Source organism: Stegastes partitus, unplaced genomic scaffold (genome assembly GCF_000690725.1).
Source record: "Stegastes partitus isolate 25-593 unplaced genomic scaffold, Stegastes_partitus-1.0.2 Scaffold850, whole genome shotgun sequence".
Taxonomy (NCBI): Eukaryota; Metazoa; Chordata; class Actinopteri; family Pomacentridae; genus Stegastes; species Stegastes partitus.
The window spans coordinates 30,765-51,001 of NW_007578581.1; the positions used below are offsets into that span (position 1 = coordinate 30,765).

General features: G+C 41.6%; 1 protein-coding gene across 1 annotated transcript in view; it reads right to left on the reverse strand.

The window, feature by feature from the left end:
* tll1 (tolloid-like 1) overlaps positions 1–19,944 on the reverse strand; it is a 33,277-nt gene extending 13,333 nt beyond the window's left edge. The window contains exon 1 of the mRNA XM_008292977.1: positions 19,290–19,944. Within this exon, the coding sequence (XP_008291199.1) occupies positions 19,290–19,470 (181 nt within the window). The 5' untranslated portion in view covers positions 19,471–19,944. The remainder of the gene's footprint in view (positions 1–19,289) is intronic.
* Positions 19,945–20,237: the final 293 nt, after the last annotated feature.

Consider the following 20,237-nt stretch of genomic DNA (forward strand, 5'->3'; position numbering starts at 1 on the left):
CTGGAGCTCAGGGCAGCACACACATACACACAGTCAGCAGTCCCCAGTGGTCTTACCATGGTCCGATATCAGGCCATGTGTAAGCCTTTTTTTGGAAAGCGACACTCCCACCGCTGCCCCCTCTGCTGCTCTCTCCCTCTCCTCCCTCTCCTCCCTCCCTGCCTGCCTTCTTGGACCACTGCAGCCTCTCTAACATCCTCTTCTTATACAAAAGATGGCTCTCATCTCATCGGGTCGCTATAATCATCCCTCTCGTTCATACTGGAGATGGATAACCTGACTCCAGTTTGAGAGATGGAGGACAAAATCTACAGCCTTCATTCGAAACAAGTGTGTGCTGAAGTGCTGTTTTTGAGAAGCGTGAACTTATCCTGTAATGTGTACATACTGCTGTGCCCTAATCCACTAATTTGCACTGTGGACAAAACAGCAGAATGTAGAAACCCACAGTTTGTATAAGATTAATTGTGATTAGATTAGATTAGATTTCAGGTTGGGGTTTACATTTCTACAAGATAAGCACCCCTCCCAGCAAACACAGGAGCAGCTTTGGGAAAACTCTGTGAAAGTCCGGAGCTGAACACAATAGAGAATCTCTGGAGAGACTTAAAAATGGCTATGCACTGACGCTCCCCATCCAACCTGCTGCAGATGAACAATTAAAAGGATATAGGTGTAGTGGCTGATAGTTCACTCGGATTCCATGCACACTTCTCAGAAAAGAAAAAAAAAAATCAAGAAAGCAAATTCTATGTTGGGTATTTAATTTTGGTGATATCTCATTTTAAATTTGTCAGTTCAGTCTGGTTTCCTCGTAATTTAAAGCGTACTTATGAAATAGAGAGGTTTCAGAGACGAGCTACAAAACTCATTCTAGGTTCGCAAGAGGAAAAAACTTTTTCTGACTTTGTGCTTCATTACCATGGAATGACCTTGCAGAGGATGTAGTGTGGGCTTCTTTAAATAATTCTCTTGAAAAAGGATGGTTTGTACAACTGCACAGCTGACTTGTGACTATGGTAAAATAGCAAAATAGTGCTATTTTAGACAAGTATATTGTGATATTGTGATACTGTCCTGTTAAATGTTCCGTTGTAGCTGGAGAGTCTGGTGTGGAGGATGCACACCCTGCACTAGAATATCCATCCATCCATTATCTATACTCCGCTTAAACCTCACTAGGGTCATGGGGGGCTGGAGTCTATCCCAGCTGACTCAGAGCGAAGGCAGGGGACACCCTGGACAGGTCACCAGTCTATCTCAGGGCCACACTAAAAGACAACTTAGAATCACCAATTAACCTCAGCATGTTTTCGGACTGTGTGGGAGGAAGGTGGAGAACCCGGACAGAACCCACGCTGCACGGGGAGAACATGCAAATTCCACGCAGAAAGATCCTGGGTGTCCTCACCGCTAGAACATTTTCAATAAATTTCAATAAAGCTTTGCTACAAAAAATGTTCAGCTTACTTCCAAAATAAAAGTGTGTCAAGCTTGTAGAATCGGAAAGCTTAAGGCTGACATTGCTAACACTGGTTTTTTAAACAAGTAATAAGAGAAGGACCTGACGACATGCTTTTTTTCTAAAAATTTTGAATATATCTAGTCGTCATAAGTAGTCCAAAAACCTATCTTTGCTTTGTTATTTTGGAATGCAACATAGAGATTAATGGGGAAAACATTACTAAACTGGTTTTAACATGAAAACTCAAGGTTTTGTAAATAAAATATTATTATGAAAATAATTTCAACAAGATTCAATAAGATCTTGATGAAAGAAAAGTTTTCTCCTGTGAGTACTTTTGTGAGCCACATCAACAAGGAAATGCAACATTTCGTGAGTCAGGGAACACATTAATTGAAATTTAAAGAGTTAAATGCTCATTCTACAGGCAACCTGCAATGGTAAAGTCCAGGAGTTACATGGTCCCATGCATTAGAACACATGGAACGACACACAAGCTGCAATGTACATAACAGATCTTCTTTCTAAAATATTTTTCTGCCTTTTCTGCTCAATCTCATTACAATAAAAAAAAAAAAAAAAAACGACCGCTTCACCTACTTCAACCTTCTTTCTCTTGTTTTTATGACACTCACATTATATCACGACAGTCAGTGCTGCGTCAGGTATCAGACGTATGTGTTTCTATCACAAACCTCTTAGCATCACACAAAGCACGTCTTGGATTCCACTCAGTTGCTTTTTCTGCCGCTCCGTATGCACAGCATAGTAAATCACCAGCTGTTAACAATGACCAACTAAACGATAACCATCGCCACATGATTAGCCGAGCGCAGTTATTGCCCTCCACAGGGACTTAAGACACTAATACATTAACAATGGCATGGGAGAAGCTTGTCTCTTAGCTAATCAGGATTGCCACTAAAGGAAATGGGGGTCAGGGTGCCATTGTGCTCAACTCTGCACTATTGTTGAAGAGAGGAGCGAACCACAATGAGCACAGATTTACGAATAATAACATCAGATACAGATCGGGAGTCTGTTCAACGACGTTGTGTGATGTCTGTATTAGCACTTAATATGCTTCTATTATGCAATGCACCTGTACTCTGCAGTTCTGCCTGAACTTAATGAGAGAGAAGGAACTGAGGAAAAACTGTTAGTCAAGCACAAAAACAGGTGAAAAAAGTATGAATTTGGACATGAATATGCAATAAACATTTATTAAACATCATACACATGTGAATAATGAGCTCTAGAGTTGCTGGTAGCCAGATTTGGTAACCTTTGGACAGAGCCAGGCTATTTTATCTACCAAAGTTAGATGGATAAAGGTTGTAGCAGATGGCTTTCAAAGAAATGGCTTCAAATATTTAAATAAAAAGTGGTCTATATATTTGAAAAATGTTTAAAAAATAATAATAAAAATATTCAGTTTACAGTTAAAAGTAATATGTCTTTAAAATTTATACTTGAGAAGCTGAAACTTTACTTGAAAAACTGCTAAAAGTTTCCATCATTCTGTAATTAATCAGACACCACTCAAAGTCACTACAACTAGAATGATTACAAGTAAATTCTATTCTTAAATTTGTGTTCCTAGCATCCTTGTGTTCTTCTGTTTATCTTATTTATATTGTATATGTAGTGTATATATCTCGCCTCTTTAATTTATGGTTGTGTTTTCTTGCTTTTCTTACTGTTACTTTGATGCTGTAACGTTGCACATGTCCCCTTGCGAGTGTAATAAAGTATATTCTATTCTATTCTATTCTATTCTATTCTATTCTATTCTATTCTATTCTATTCTATTCTAACGTCTTATGGACCAGTTCATGCTTTTCTCATCGCTATGCTCAGATCGATGCAGACTTTGTAAGTGGGCCTGGCATTCGCATGTGGTTCTATTCAAACTTCAACAGGAATGCATCGGTTTGCTCTGAAGACAGTCACATTGCTCCTCATATCAAACACAGAACAACACAAGGGGCTCCTGTGGGTGTTTCTGATAGGCTGGCAGTGGCTTTGTACGTTTTACGGGAAATTGCAGCTGATTACAAAATGGGCTGCAGCACAGCGTCAGTGTGATCAGTCCTGTGGTGTGGTGAGCACAGTGGGGAGACAGAGCACAGGATTTCTAGATAATTTAGAACTTCTCACTGTGTTTGGGCAAAGCTGATGGAAAGCATGTAAAGATTAAAGCACGACTAAAGTCTGGCAGCAATTTCCACTCTTTTATTAATGGGTTATACAGGTGTGGATTACAAGGAATCTCCTCGCTCAGTCTATCCTCATAACAAGCTTTCAGGGCCATTCGTCTTTCCGGTGCATTTGCAGTGCAGATTTTTTGTGTGGGTCCCCTGCCTTCACCCAAAGTCGGCTGGGATAGGCTCCAGCCCCCCGCAACCCTAATGAGGATTAAGCGGTGTATAGATAATGGATGGATGGACAAATTTTTTTTTTCAAGTTATTTTTTTGGCCTTTGTGCCTTTATTCGACAGTGCACTGAGACAGAGACAGGAAAGTGGGGGAGAAGAATGGGAGGAGGACGTGTGGGAAAGGGCCATGAGTGGGATTCGAACTCAGGACCTCCACATCGGGACTGTAGCCCTGTACATGGAACACCAGCTCAACCAGGTGACCTATAGCGGCGCCCTGGACAGACAAATTTTAGTTTCACTCCACAGCCAAAGCAAAAGACTAGCAACAGCACAAATACTAACTAGAGTAGCCTAAAGTCCCCTTCCTCTTGGTCCACATGTTTTTGCCATCAAATGGCAGCAGACAGCTGTAACAGGTAGTCATACGTCTGCAAAGCTCTGCACAGCACCAACACGTTTTAGCCTTGAGAGATGACCAGCAGGCTTTCGACAGCTGAGATGGTAAGAGCTTGTGCAGGTGCAGCAGTGAAAGAGGTTTTATGAGGACAAACCAGATTTCATTTGGTGATGTCATTATTAATTAGAACCAAGGAAGCATCTGGAAAGTCAGTTATTTATACAATAGTGACACAGGCAACACAAACTTTGCAACATAATGAAATCTTGTGTTTTTTTTTACTTTCAATAAAAATAAGATTTTTAAAAGACTGCATTAAACTAGTCACTGGTTGAAAAGCAGAGCATAAAAGTAGTTTATGTGACTCTGAAGAAGTTAATCTGGGTGTGACTTTCCCATATAAAGTCACAGAAATAGCAGCGCTTGTTTTAAGATGTGGTCTGAAAAGGTCTGTTACAATTGTTGTTTTTGACACCAAATTGCACTGCGGGTGACACAGTTTTCTGCTGGCGCTCCACTAGTGTGTCCTCTGCCAGAGTGATATCACAGAGAGCCAGAAAAAAAATACAAAAATACGAGCAAAAAAATTCCACTTACGCCTAAAGAACCTGCACCTTTACCAGCTAAAGGTCACGGTGAGATTTTTCATCTAAACACAGACTGTATCACATTGCAGCTGCATTAGAGATGATATTCCCCTTTGTTTTCTGTTTGTGGGACAGTGTGTGTGTGTGTGTGACTGTGAGCTGAGATCGTACCTGTAGTAGTTTTAGATATTTCAGGACAACAAGGGAAACTACAAGGACTGAAAGTTTTCCAGAGAAAAGGAGCTGACACAAGCAGAGATACAAAGTGAGAACAGAAGGGAGAGTACAGTGATAGTAAGTTTGGTCCATTGATTGTTGGGGTCTTGTTAATCCATAGAGATACCATAAATAGCCCAAAGTCAAGCCAGGGGGGTGAGGAGGGTGAGGACAGTGAGGCAGGGAGATGCAGGAGGAGAGGTATTGATCCAAAAACCCCAGGTTGTCCCGGGAGACCTACATCATGCTGACCAGGGCCTTACTGTTCGCCCTTCAGCAGGGGCACTGCAGCAAACACACACACACACACACACACACACACTCCAGCACAAAGGGACACACACACACACACACACAAGAGTAATGCACCAAACACCAACTGAGAAGCAAACTATCGTCACATGCATCCAGCTCATCTCACCATGCTGGCGGTTGGCAGACCAGTTTGTGTTGTATTGATTGAAGTTCTCAGGGAGACACGACCAACATCGGCTTTGTGCAAGTTCACTGCAGCCCGACAACACATGTCCAACAATGTATAAGTGGCTCAGTGTGTGTGTGTGTGTGTGTGTGTGTGACAGCGTTCTTCTTCTATTTTGTCATGCACAATGTCCTGCAAAAAACATGATTTGCACTTGAACAATACAAGCATATTCTTTGCTGTTTTGCACATGTGGTGAATTCATCAGCCTGAGTTAAAACTTTTTCATTACTTAAATGTCAATCTGTTGAAAAATTAATAACACAGCAGCGATGAAATTGGCATTTTAAAAATTTAAAAAATTACTTTTTTTCCTGCTTGTAATTATTGAAGTGATTGTAATTTTCATGTTTTATATTTCTTACATTTACTGATGTTAAATTTCCAAATGTATTTTTCGTCTGCATGAACATTTATAGTACATGTCTTGTGATCACCCAATAGCATAGGTTTTTGGGGTTTGTTTGTGCAAGGAAAACCAAAAAGACAATCTCTAAAATTTGTGCTTTTTCTTCTCATTTAGATCTGAGGTTCCCAACTTTTTAGTCTCCGACTCCCAAAATAACAGTTTCCGAAATCTGCAATCCCCACGATCCCTCAAGGTAGTTGATACAAATAAATGTCACACATGCACTCATACACTTATCCAAAAACCAACAAAATGAAAATGCAAAAGTACACAACAGCCTAACAGTCATAGTAATATTTTGTAATGATTTAGTATCAGCTAGTAGCAAAACACATCAATCAAAGTAATCTTGTGCACAAGCTGTAGCACTGAGTAAACACACTCAGTATAAAGGAGCAGCAGACTCACAACTGATGTTTGTGTATGTGTGTGTTTGTGTGTACGCAGCAGCAGACTCCAGTGTTGTCACTGTCATGGACAAACTTATATTTTCATTTGAACTTATTTAATGAGATGCTTGTAGCCCAGCAAGTGAATTCTGGGGTTAGAATCATCCTCCACGTTTAGCTGCAATCTGTATTGACGATTGATTGATTTATTGATTTCTGGAAGTCCTCTCCCCACCCCAATATCAGGAACCATTGATTCAGATATGCAGCAGTTTGAGGAGAAATCCTAAAGCTAAACTGGTCACAGTTCTCATGGGACAGGAGGTGTTGCCAAGTTCATATTTACATATATATATGCATTTCTAAACACAATAGCACAATAAAGGCATGAATAATACAGCATCACTTCTATTTATCCTTTCCCATACTATTGTTTGCTTAATATTCAGTAGCTTTCACAGTCCTTTTTGACATTTGGCAAGGACTACAGTACAATACAGTAGAGAATTATGCACTGCTGAGTTATGCACTCATGCTGTACTCACTGGGGTGTATCTAACACAAACACACAAAGAATACAAGCACACACACCTCACTAAGCTCCTCATTAAGCAAATATAAGGTCACTCTGTAGGTGGGCTAAGATGTGAGTGTGCATGTGTGTGAACATGTGCATGTATGTGAGCACTTCCACTTGTGTGACATTATTATTTCGTACATAACCGTGGCTGTGAACCTACTGTAATATTAAAAAGAGATTATCTCGGCCCTGTTTGAGGATTTTCTCCAAAAGTAATCATTGTTCAAGCCGCTTGATCCACATTAACCCTTTCCAAGCAAAAGCAGGTGCTGCAGTTCCAGCTTACTGTACGCTGACAGTGTGGAAAGCAGTCGCAATGAGGCAAGGTACCAAAAATGCAGGCCCCAGGACTGTAAAATGTGGCATGCTTTCCAGCTGAGCGGGCCATTAAGTTGATACTCCACCCAAAAATCTTTTCTCTATGAAACACTCAACCCTGGAAGATGGAAATGTGCCTGTAAAACATGTGTATGTTATACTTAACAGAGGCTGTGGTCAAATGGGATTCATAACTTGTACAACAGGTTCCTATAGTGACGCGTCGCATATGACAACATGCATCTAAATCTCTCCTGCAGGCAGTATGCTCCAGTCATTTGTCTATAATATGGTTAAATATACCACCACTATCTAAATCCCGGTGCACAGCTTTGTCTGGTGTGTGTCTTCCACTGGTCAGAACTTCTCTAATACATTTCCAGGGTTTTTCTTGGCCCAGTATGGGCCTTTGGGAGGTGACTACTCACAACAGTAAGCATAACTGGACTGTCTGCAGTCAAGGCAATGACTCCACGTTACAGTATTGGACCAAAATATATGCATTTTCCTTTCATTTTTGCCATTTAATGAACAAGATGGCTACGATGGAGTAAACTGAAGTCCAATTAACAAAAGTAGTTTTAAAAAAAACTTTGGGGGGACACCAAAAAAATTTCTAAATCCTATTTCACTTTTTTAATTCATTCCTTGAAACATCAATTAAATATTCAGTTCTTCAATAAGTAAAAACATCAGACTTTATGTAGCCTCGGTAGGTATTACTAGCCTGGTCTAACACATATGTGCTTCTGTTTATCTCTAATAAATGCGTTAAACTCAAAGCAGATTTCAACTCAACTATATGTGATGTAGGACGCAGCAGTTATGAGCAAAGGAAGGGCAGGACCTAAATAATCTTACAGATCTTAAGATTGGAGGAAAAACATGTTGACACCTCATAAAAACACTGATTGCGGCTCTATCACAATAAAAGCCATACACACCCATGCACCACCTTCAACCCACATAAAGAACACACTCTTCCCAAACATTCAAATTACACACAACTTGTGACATGTGGTAAATCACAGAGACACTGAGTTGGATTACGCTACATGAATTGTCTCAACGGATGTTTTCTCACAGAGTGGAACCCAAAAATTACCACCATGAAACCAAGCTGTCCACAGTCTCCTTTGTCCACTGTGGAGCAAAGTATAACTTTAAGTAGCACTTTAAACTGAAACTGCCCATTTCTAGTTTTCCCTCTGAGTATTTAGGACAGAATAACGATGAGCTACTTCACTTTGTAAGGTGTTGGAATGTGAAGAGATGCTGGAGTCTGCCTCGTCACTGGTCAAAAATGTACTAACGGAGGAAAAAAAAGGAAAATGTAGACGTTCAAGTCCAAGTTCAAAACAGATCACACCCCCACCCTTCAGCAAGCATGTTTTTAAGAAAGAGAGTAGAGGGAATACTCTCATGTTTGTGACATGTGATGAAGGAATCCTGAAGAAAACAGTGTGTTTGCATGTAAGTGACAGATCGTGTGTGAAGCAGAAATGAAACCACCAACATTTCAAACCACCAGACAAGTTAAGATTTGACTCTAACATAGCATCGGTCTGCTCTAATTATATATTTTTACAGACTTAAAACACAGTCTCAGACAATGACAAAGACCAAGACACACACACACACCTTTACAGTGACCCATCCCTGTGTTTACCTTCACCACTGTGTGTGTTTGTCTACAGATTACAATAAGCACTCAGTTGAAAACAGATGGCGGGGCGGTGAGGTGCACAACTGGATGTCTGAAACAACCTGGAAATGAAGCTCGGATTGATGGTATACATGTCAGGTTAACAGGAGATCGCTGTGACCAAGTGAAAATATTTGTTTCTTATTTTCTGGCCTATCATTCAACATGAATTAAACATTTATGAAAGGACTATAAAGTGCCAGGGATGTAGGGATAATATCTTCATAAAGTGAAAGAGAAACTAAAACAACTTTAGGTTAAAAAAAAAAAATCCTCTAATTTGAATATAAAGAGAAGTTTTGAAAATGTTTCAATTGCTTTGCGAAAACAGTCTGTGTTTGTTAAATGGTAACTGAATTCACATTTAGGCAATTATAATATTCAGAGCAAAGAAAAAAAAAAGCATCTGCAGCTTCAAAAACAGCTGCACATTTAAAGAGCACTACAGGTCATAAAGTTAAGGGATAACAGGCAAAGAAATGTTCGGTATGAGACAGAATAACATAAAATCCTATGAAACACACACACACACACACACAGAGTCGGTGTAACTCCCTAATCGCTTTACTGTGACACTCAGATTCCTCTCCAGCAGGTCATGGGTTTTGGCCAGACATTTTGACGGGACATCAGAGTGTCCTGGGTGTGCCCCCAAGGGCCGAGCAGCCGACAGACCGTTACGCGAACAACTATCTAATAAAGGTTACGTAACACAGAACAATGACATTTTTGTGGTAGATGGTGGACGGTAAGACTCTGAAGGTGTTTTCGCTTGTACCTCAGGTGCTGCTGCATAGCTTCAGTTAATCAAAGACTAATTTCTTTGAGGTTTGGTTTCAGTGGAATTACCGTGAGTGATGAGTTTCATAGTCAGATTACAGCAAATTCATCCAGTGATGGCGTGAAATCTGAGCTATTCAAACAGTTTCAGATTATCTTAGAAGTGGATGAAAGTTTTCCTCGAGAAGGAACATTTTTCATTAGATATGATTTATTGACATTCATTGGATATTACTCATATAGCCGTTCAGGTATGCATTCTTTTATACATCACGTGTACGTTTGTCACAGTTGGAAATACATTGATTTTCACACACATTAATAATAGCTCGGAAAAAGGACCCTCTACAGTAAAGATAGCTATCTCACATTTTCTGCGGACAGTATATTCAGATAATGGTAATTCCTAAGTGATCTGTCATGAAGGCTAAGAAGCCTTGTTAGGTGATAAATACTAAGATTTAAAAAAAAAGACAAAAACACAACACATACACGATACCTACAGTGGGATCCAAAACTCAAAAAAAAAAAAAAAAACATATCAAACGTGTCATATTTCATGTAAATATGGAAATAATCAGAAAGTTTGTGGATTCAGAAATGCTTGAAACCACAAGAAGTTCTAACATGTAATTGAAAAAGAAATATTGTAGATTCTGGCCCTGTGATAAGACTGGTGACCTGTCCAGGGTACATCCTGCCTTCACTCTAAGTCAGCTGGGATAGACTCCAGCCCCCCCACAATCCTACTTGGAGGATAAAAGCAGTGTGTAGAAAATGGATATTTCAGATTCTGCATTACTTCTATATCAGCAATCACACTGAAGCTACTTTATGGCGTTGATCACCTTTACTTTTCCTTGAGTTGTATCCTCTCATTATCGGAGCATTCAGATGACTTTCAGATGTGTTTCACCTACTCATTGGAAATGTGTTTGCTGAAGTAAATCAACTTGCAGTCATTGTTCACCTGTCAAAAGTAGGCTGTGTCTTAAAATTTAAGTAAGTAACTTGCATTATGATAATGGGAAACATGGCAGCAGAACTAAGCGAACGTGCCAACTCTGTGGTAAGACACCTGCACTAAATTGACTCCTCACTGACCAAGGAGAAGTGGCACTCCATTGTTCAGGGTTGCACCTTTGCAGAGAAGGATTCATACTGCAGCAGTATAATGAGTTCAAACACATCTAAAAGCTTGGACTTGAAGACTAAAGAAGACCAAGGACAGCAGATGGACTTTCCTCCATTGTAAACCTGACCTTAACCCCACTGAACATTTATGTGAGCGCTCCAAGACTGACAAAATTCAACATTCCTGACATCACAAGAAGCTCTTTGGAACGTTGTCAGATTAAGCTGAGACAACATGCATTATCAGATCTGAACAAAGTTGTGGAGTCAATGCAGCTCAAGAGCTGCTGTCATTAAAGCAAAAGGCAATCAGACCAAATACTACTTTTTAGAGGTTTGTGGTTGCTAGAAAGCATTAGGAACAAAAGCAAAATACAATGTGAGGTTTGTGCGAACCTTTAGTATGTACCAGCAGCTACACACAAAACAGACGGAAACTTTTTGACCCAATTCCATTCTATCTTAGCGATTCCGTGTCTAGCAGAAACAATGTTTATGGACAAAAGTGAGCAGTTAAAACTTGCGGTGTGACCACTTCTGTACACTGAAAGGCCTCGCGATGTTATGACCATTATGCAACATAATTTGGCAACGGTTTCCCCGAGCTTGTTAGTAAAAACGATGTTAGAATGTTGCTTTGAAATGGCTTCCAAATGGCAAAAAAAGCAGCAGTGGTTTGGTTGATTTGCATCAGTTGTACATGCAATGTTGTCCTGGCACATTCTTATTGCAATCACAGTTTACACTTGTTCCCTCAGAAGCTTAGCTTGCATAGGAATTAAAATGTTCTCCGAGCAGGCGTCAATGGGTACAGGGAGGCTGTGATCACATCTGGGTTCCTACGATACTCAGAATGAAAACTGAAATTTGACTGGAGGTAGAAGGTGGCTTTTTCTCGGCCATGAATTGGTGCATGTGAATGGTTTTTGCTGCTATAAATACCATCAGGAAAAGCTAGGTGACATAAAAGCACCCAGACATTTAATAATTGAGCAATGCGTGGCAGGTGGGCGGAGAGACGGCGGTGCTGACTCATGGCTTCTGCAGCTCCGGAACAATGACGCTTCAGAACAAACAGTCGGCTCTCGGCACGACCGCAGAGTTTGTGCTGAGGCGGGAATCCTGAGGAAGACTTCGGAAGCTCAGTGGCAGGAGCACTCTGCTCGGGAAAATCCTGTTTAATATAATATGAGTGAGACCACTTGCTCCCTCACTAACACACACACACACACACAGCGCAGCCACAGTGTCAAACGCACACATACGCACGTTGCTCTAGTTTCCTTCCTACTGAGGAATGGGGGAAGGGGTGAACAGTAGCGGCAGCTCACTGTCACGACATGGTGGGCTTCACTCTCCAAATGAAAGACTCAGCATACGCGGATTGGCATCGGCACACATCCGACGGTTTAAGGTACACCTCGTGCACAAACTACGAAAGTGCTGGTGGCACGTCTACAAAACTGGTTGTGTGTTGTTAAACATCTCAGAACCATCAACTTCACTAAATGGATGTCACCTACAGGAGTCAAATCAAATCCCCTGTATAAAGTGTGAGGTCTGTCGTCAATGTATATTATGTACATCGTCTATTTTCACCAATCATGCATGATTTATATTGTGTAAAATGTATCTAAATGTATCTTTAATTCTTATTTGTCTTTGACCGTGGAGTTGGTAAACTTTGTAGTGGACATGTGGTGCCATTACATCCAGCAGAAGATCAGTGCATCTGATAAACAGATTTGCAAAAACTTAATCAAAGGTGTGAGTATGAGCTGAAAATGTAATGCTCATCACAAACCTATATAACTCCACTTTATGGGCAGAAAACAAAAACAAAAAGAGAGAAAGAAACTCAAAGAAAAATGATTGAAAGAACTGAAGGATGGATCAGGCACAACATCAAAACCATTGACAGGTGAACTGAAAAAACTTGTTGCTTCTGTGACAATGCCACGTTCTGCTGGGAAATCCCAAGTCACTGTGGATGTCACTTTGACACATTCGATCCAGCACAACATTACTGCAGACCAAGGACATCCCCAATCTTAATGGCACAAACCAACAGCCGCAGCATCCCCCTGCAGGGCAATGCGATCCACCACACCACAGAAACTGCTCAGGAACACAACAAAGAGCCCAAGGTGTTTGACCCAGCCTCCAAACTCCCCAGATCCCAATCCAATAAAGCAAGCCCTATTCATGCAACCCCCAGAACCTAACGGATCTGCTGCCAACATCCCAGTGCCAGACACCACAGGACACCCTAAGAGGGCTTGTTATCATGCCTTACCGGGTAAGAACTGTTTTGGTGGCATGAAATGGGCTTACATACATGTACTGAAGCACAAAAAGCAAAGAGAAAACAAGCAACTGAAGTGATTTATTTGTTTCCTAAATCCGATGTATTAAATTTAGAGTCTGCAATTTTGGAGAAAGACCGTTGATATTTAGGCCACGTTTACACATAGCTTGATATTTACAAAAACGGTTCTACATTTTCAAAAATAACATTGTTCACACCAGATCGTTATCAAAACAAATTTCATTTACACAAATCCGCATGAACTCATCATTAAGAGCTGCTATGAGCATGCCAAATCTATAGGGGGCAATGTAACGAGAAGCACAAAGCCATGCTAGCCAATCAGAATCCTGGAAAAAAACACAACAACGAATGGCACAAATTACTTCCTGTTACTTCAGCGATAATGGCACGAGGGTCGTGAGCAATCCTTCTTCCCTGCTTCTCCACATAACTAGAACATTTCTGAATCTAAATGCAAACAGGCCAAATGTAAAAACAAGCACTGCTTTAACAGCATCCATTTCTATCACAGTAGCCAAACTGTAAACATGGGTCGCACACATATGACGCTGATGACGCTTTTGTCGCATACTGTGACGTTGATCTCCATCTCCACCTGTTCACATGCAAATGTAAAGACGGAGTTTTTCCAAATCTCCACTTTGGCTGGAGTTTTCAGATATACCATTTTTGGTGACTTGTAGCTTCCTTTACGTGTAAACCAAAGGCCCAAACACATTGAAATATCACCATTTTTGCTGATATTTGCTGATATATAGCCTTAGGTGGCTATCACGTGCTCGGTTTACTGTCACTCTTTGCTCCCACTGCCACGTTTTCCAATTGAGTTACTCACCTGTCCAGTGAAGGAGATTTCATCGACAAACTGCAACGATATCCATCCCTACTCTGCACTTAGTCAACAGTCGCCCTTTACATCTCAATTGAATGAGATTCAACCAATGTGACCCTCTTCATGTTGGCAGCATGGTGGAGCGAAGTCCACAGGGAAACGTTGACGTTACTGTTAATGTTACTCAAGTACTCTGGGTGATGAGATATGACGAACAGAACAAACCAATTCTCTCCAGCAAAAACTGCAAAATTAAATTGTAATGGTTTTATCTAATTATCACCAAACCTGTGCAGAAACTCCTAAATCCTGCTTGGTAACACCTGAGCTCAGAGATGCACAGTGAGTCTGCGCGAAAATGTACATTATGTATTGTGCACACTACGATGCACCACTATTGTATCTGAAGAAGGCCGTTGGTCTCCTGGATCGCTCCAGAAGAAACGACCCGCGGCGCTCGGACACCAAGGTTTGTTTGGCTTTCACTCCGTGTGTGTGAGGATTTTATGAGAACAGTGATTTGGAAGGAAGCATGAATGACTCTTGAGTGAGCGTAAGAGCGCGTGCGTGTGCATACGTGTGTGTGTGTGTGTGTGTGCGTGCGCGCGTGTGTGTCATCTCCAGCTGAGTAGCAGGATGCAGACAACCAGGAAGAGATAAGCGCGGGTGAATGGAGGGAGCTTTGCATGTGTGTGTATCAAGTGTGTCCGTGTGCGTGCATGTGTGTTTCGCGTAGGGAAATCACTTCACAAAGGCCTGGAAGTGTGTGTTCCCCTGTCTACCAGCGCGGGACTCGGAGGAGATAAGCAGACAGCCAAATATTCCCCTTGTGTTTTCCCAGCAAAAACAGGAGGCGGAATACCAACCACTCAGACCAATGCCACAGGGTCAGGCCTGGAATGAGTCCCGCTTCCAGTTCTTACAAGCTGCACACAGAAACACACAACCAACAAACTCCTTACGCGCTGACGACAAAGCAGCCTGTTGATAAATCAATAAATTCGTGACATCATGATTTATTTCAAAACAGTCCTATGTGTGCATTCAAGAAGATTTGCGTTCCGTTGTGTCAGCCGACGATGCAGATACACGCATTTATGTGCGTATGTGTCTCGGACTGATTTATCTGTGCGTGCATATCTGTTTATGCATTTAAATCTTCAAAGTTTGTTTTTGAGGATATATGTGCACATGTTAGATGCGAATACCCAAAAGAGTGCTACAGGTTTATTTCTTGGGCAGTTAAGGGCGACTGTTTTGGAAATTAGGTTGTAAAGATGCAGGGTAAGGATGAGATGAAGACACGAAAAGAGAATGGAATGTTCATTTACAGTATTTTGTATACAGTTAATTCATACGTATCCGGTGATATTTGTGAAGCTGTGCATCTACAAAGAAACTGTCAACATATTCATGGAAAAATTTTGTAAAAAATAAATAAAATAAAAACATAAATACTCATTGCCAGTTCCCAGAACCTCTTATATCAGATGCTGTAATCTTTTTTTTTTTTTTTGGCTTAAATTAAGTGCTTATCAAAACAGACAAAAAACAAATTTCCTGTTTCCAAGGTGGACAACTCAGTTATGGCAAAAATCACAATCAATATTAAGAACACAAATATTTATTTATACGTGATAACTAACTGACCCAACGTTGCAGAAATGCTGCATTTATTGAACTTTTTTTCACAGCAGATGATTTCCTTGCATTTTAAATAGAATTTAAATGAAAAAGTACAAACAAATGAGGCAACTCTGGTCAATTGAAAGTGATTTAGCATCTGGTTCTTCAACATAAACAGATGAGATAGGTGAGGCCACACCACAGCCCTGTCATGAACGGCTCGCTGCAATCGTCAGAACCGGCTATCTGAGACCAACCAAAGTTCTGCGGCTCGACGGTATCGTCCCATTTGGCAGGATTCTGACTGAGTGCCGTTCAGTCATAATCCCACACGTGGTAGCTTTGCAACGTTGGCTCCTCAGTCAAGCACATGCACCAAAAGTCTAAACCTGCAGTTCCTGAGCCAGATTACTACCAGAAACCCATCATCAGTATGGTACAACTAACCTGTCCCACAACGGTCTGAACCCAGCTCACATTTTTTATTAGTCAGTGAACAAACAAACCGGCACTTCAGTGAATGTCTGGGTTTTCAGGAAACGGGGTGTCAAAGAACACCAATGCAAAGGAGAGGGGTTCACTGTATTTATAACACAAGACAAATGAGAACATCATTGCAAAATGGAATACAGTGCAATCAACGTTTTATCTTGATTATCCTGTTTTCATCATCACTGGAAGCCAAAATCGATTCAATTAATCATCCGACCACATTTCCACCGTCAAGAATGAAATCTGAGCTTCAACTTTTGACTCATCGTGGATGAGAAGTCCAAGAAATGTTCAGAATCATGGAAGGTTCGAACATCTTCAGTGCCATGGCAATTCAACAAAACTAAATCCGCTGATGAGAACTGAGCATAAGCCGCAAAGCATCCACGGCACTGACCTTGGGTGGAGACGGTTTTATCGAATCATAAATTTTCTGTCAGTCCAATAATCAGGAGAAAACCACATCATCATAAGAGAATATGAAGTGGAAATGAATAAAGAAAGTTTTTGGTAAATCTTGGTCCAGGGATCTACTAGAGGACATAAACAGATGGATATTTGATTCAAAAAATGTTACAGTGATTTGAAAATGTGTTTGTTAAACACCTAATAAAAGCAAAAAAATAATAATCTTAAAAACAACAATACATGGAAAGTTAAACAATTAATTAAATGTAGGCACACGATGCTCATAAAACAGTCAATCAGAAAGCAAGTGTGTGTGTGTGTGTGTGTGTGTGTGTGTGGGTGCAATTGGCTGCAAGAAATCTCAGTGTGTGAATATAAAACATTCTTTATGTACGCTGATATTTCTAGCAAATAAAAACATTGCCTGTGTTTTCTTTCTCAGTTATTTTAACCTACAAGACTCGCTCAGTTACTCAAACATACGTAGACTGACCGTCTCCCTGTAACCTGCCGGGCTTCCATCCAAACACACACAAACACACACACAGGGTAAGTTCTTAGCATAGCTAAAAGCCACAGAGTCATGGGATTGCAGTATCAACATAAAATCACCCACACAGAGATCAGTGTAACATGCACATGAACAAACACACACCACGCAGACACACACACACACACACACACACACACACACACACTGGCCAGTGTCCAGGGTTGTCAGGTTTGTGTATTTGGTATGTGAGGAATGTGTGTCGGTCAGCTTGTGGACGCTCAGTGTTCTGGGTGGAGCTCTTATCAGTCCGACGTGTCATCACAGACAACATTAGGGCCACAAAGTACCATTAAAATACATGTGAACATACGCAAACACTCATAAACATAGAGACACAATGTCAGACGGATGCAGTTTAAGCAGGAAGCAAGACTGTAAAAGGTGATTATTGGTCTTGCAACATCTCTCTTGCAAATTTGCGCAAACAAAGGAGAAGAGAAGAGAAGAGAAGAGAAGAGAAGAGAAGAGAAGAGAAGAGAAGAGAAGAGAAGAGAAGAGAAGAGAAGAGAAGAGAGGTTCACATTCATCTACCTGCTCTCTTCAGGAATGATGCTGGTGGTGTTGGAGAATTACCATGCAGCAAAAATCCACACCGAGACATCGACACTCCAGACAAAGACCAGCGATCATAAATACAGTGTTCTTTATGTTAAAGACAGACAAACGCATTTCCCTGGATAGCACAAAAACATACCATGAACATTAAACTCTTCAGCACTGGAAGTTGGCATTGGTTTTAAGTCCTGTTTACTTATTCTTTCCAGCTGTTTCTCATCTTCATTGATGGTTGATTTAACATCTGCACACACACGTGCAAACACACACACACACACTATCAAATAGCATTTCCAAATGCACTGCAATATTTTTGCTCATCCTGCATTTCCTACATCTGGACATCACAATTCTTATTTTTCTACAAAGTTACAGTTGTTTTACAACAATGAACGCTGATTTATTGGGAAGCTTGCAGTTAGTTTTTGGTAGACTTTCCCACTTTGGGGAAAAGTGTCTCTGCATCATTACTGGAGCTCAAGCATCACATTAGTATCAGAGTTAAATCATAACCATCTCACAAAAATGATCATGCCATAGATGGACACCAGGGTTTTTGAACACAAAGAATTGTTTTCGTCCCCAAAGAGGTTTTAGACAGTATTTATCGACTGGTCATAAATACGAGGAACATGCATACATTTCTGTCAAGTAAGACAGCGCAGTCCTGCTGCCTATACTGTACCGATCATGCTCACTGTCGTGCAGAGTCACCCCCCTAATGTCCGTTCTGAGCCAAGAAAAACCCTGGACAGCAACAAATATTGTACGCACAGGTCATACAACATGTGCTTAAAGAAAGGAGGAAAGATTAATACAGTGACAGCCTAACGGTTTAAGTGAATCTCCAGGCTTCGTGATGAAAAACACAAGTTTATGGGTGGAACGCACAGACACCCCTATAAAAGACCCATTAAACACTGAGGAAGAAACCTACAGTTTCTTTTATGTGTAAAACCCACTTTAAAACGTGACAACTACTCACGGACACAACAGATATATGAATTTCTGATTTCATTGCAGATTTGCCTCTTTTATTATACACAGAAATGCCTCACATCATATTAGATCAAACGTGGTTACTGTTGTTCCACAGCAGCTCCAGTCTGTCATTAAATGTCCAACAAGAATTTTATGTCTGTGTCTGCATGTGTGTGTGTGTGTGTGTGTGTGTGTGTGTGTGTGTGTGTGTGTGTGTGTGTGTGTGTGTTTGTACGGCGGAGTCCAGCTGTTTCTCATCTCCATTGATGGTTGATTTAACATCTGCACACACGCGCAAAACCCACACACACACACTGGAACAGCCTCTCCATATGCGCATCGATATTTTGGTTACAGGTGATGGACGCGCTGGACGTGTGTGTGTGCGCGCAGTGAAAAGTGCACGGGCTTAGCGGGACCGTCACCGGGCTGCACGTGGCATCCATCTGCGGGATCACCGGACTTATCGGTTATGAAGGGTGGGGAATAAGGGGCATCTGGACCGGAGCGCACACACACAAACACATGCGCGCTGTCATCGTTCATACACACATACACGTGCCACCTCAGAGCCAGCGGAGGGAGGATCGCTGTGAGCAGACGCGCAAAAACACGTTTCATGTCACTTTGTGCGTAAAAACTAAAATCAGGTGTAAATCAGGACTCACCAGCTTTGCACGGGTCCTTGTAGTCAATGGTCTCCGCTCTCTCCTCTTCATAATATTCATAGTCGGGCTCCTCGTAGTCGAAACAGTTACAAATAGTCACTTTGCCCCAGAAAGTCAAGCCGGCAAACACCAGCGTGATCCAGCGCATCTTAGCGGCCAGTGCCGTTGGCACTCGGTCCATCTGAGGACTGAAACAAACGAATAAAGGCCTCTCTGCTCGTCTCCTCTGCTGTCAGGAGACGGTCAATCCACTCTCCGAAGAAAGCAACGGCGAGCAGGAATTTATCGGCTCATCGTGAACATCAGAGTCCTCTCTGACAGTCTGCGTGTGGATACTGACGGGCTGCTGCTGGAAGTTACTCTGCCCGGCTCTCCTCCATCGTGAAAGTACGCTGAGGTATCTGTGTGTCCGTCCCGGTGTGTCTCAGTCAGCAAAGTGTCCGCTGAGGAGCTGCGCTGTCCTCCGCTGTGGCTTCGCAGGTGAGGCTGCTGTGGGACAAACAGGAGAGAGAGAGAGAAGCGGTGAAGAGGGGGATCAGGACCGGGTGATCTCTGAGCGTAAAGACGCACGGCGATGCGTCTACTGCACACACAAGAAACATCCGCCTCGCATATTTCCAGCCAGCACGGTTGTCTCTCGCGTAGCGCAATCTCTCTCTCCTCTCTCTCTCTCACTTGTGTCCGGTGGTGGGACTGTCTCTCTCTCTCTCTCTCTCTCTCTCTCTCTCTCTCTCTCTCTCTCAGCCCGAGTCAGCGCACCGCCCTCACACACACACACAAACACACTCACTCACCGCCACATACCTGCACTGTTCCACCCAAGTGGTGCAGAACCAAAACTTTTGTCTCTATTCACTGAGCATTTGCAGCCCTTTTTATGTCCAATGAACCCCACCACACACACACCCACACACCCACACAAACAAGAGACACAAAAAAAAACCTCGC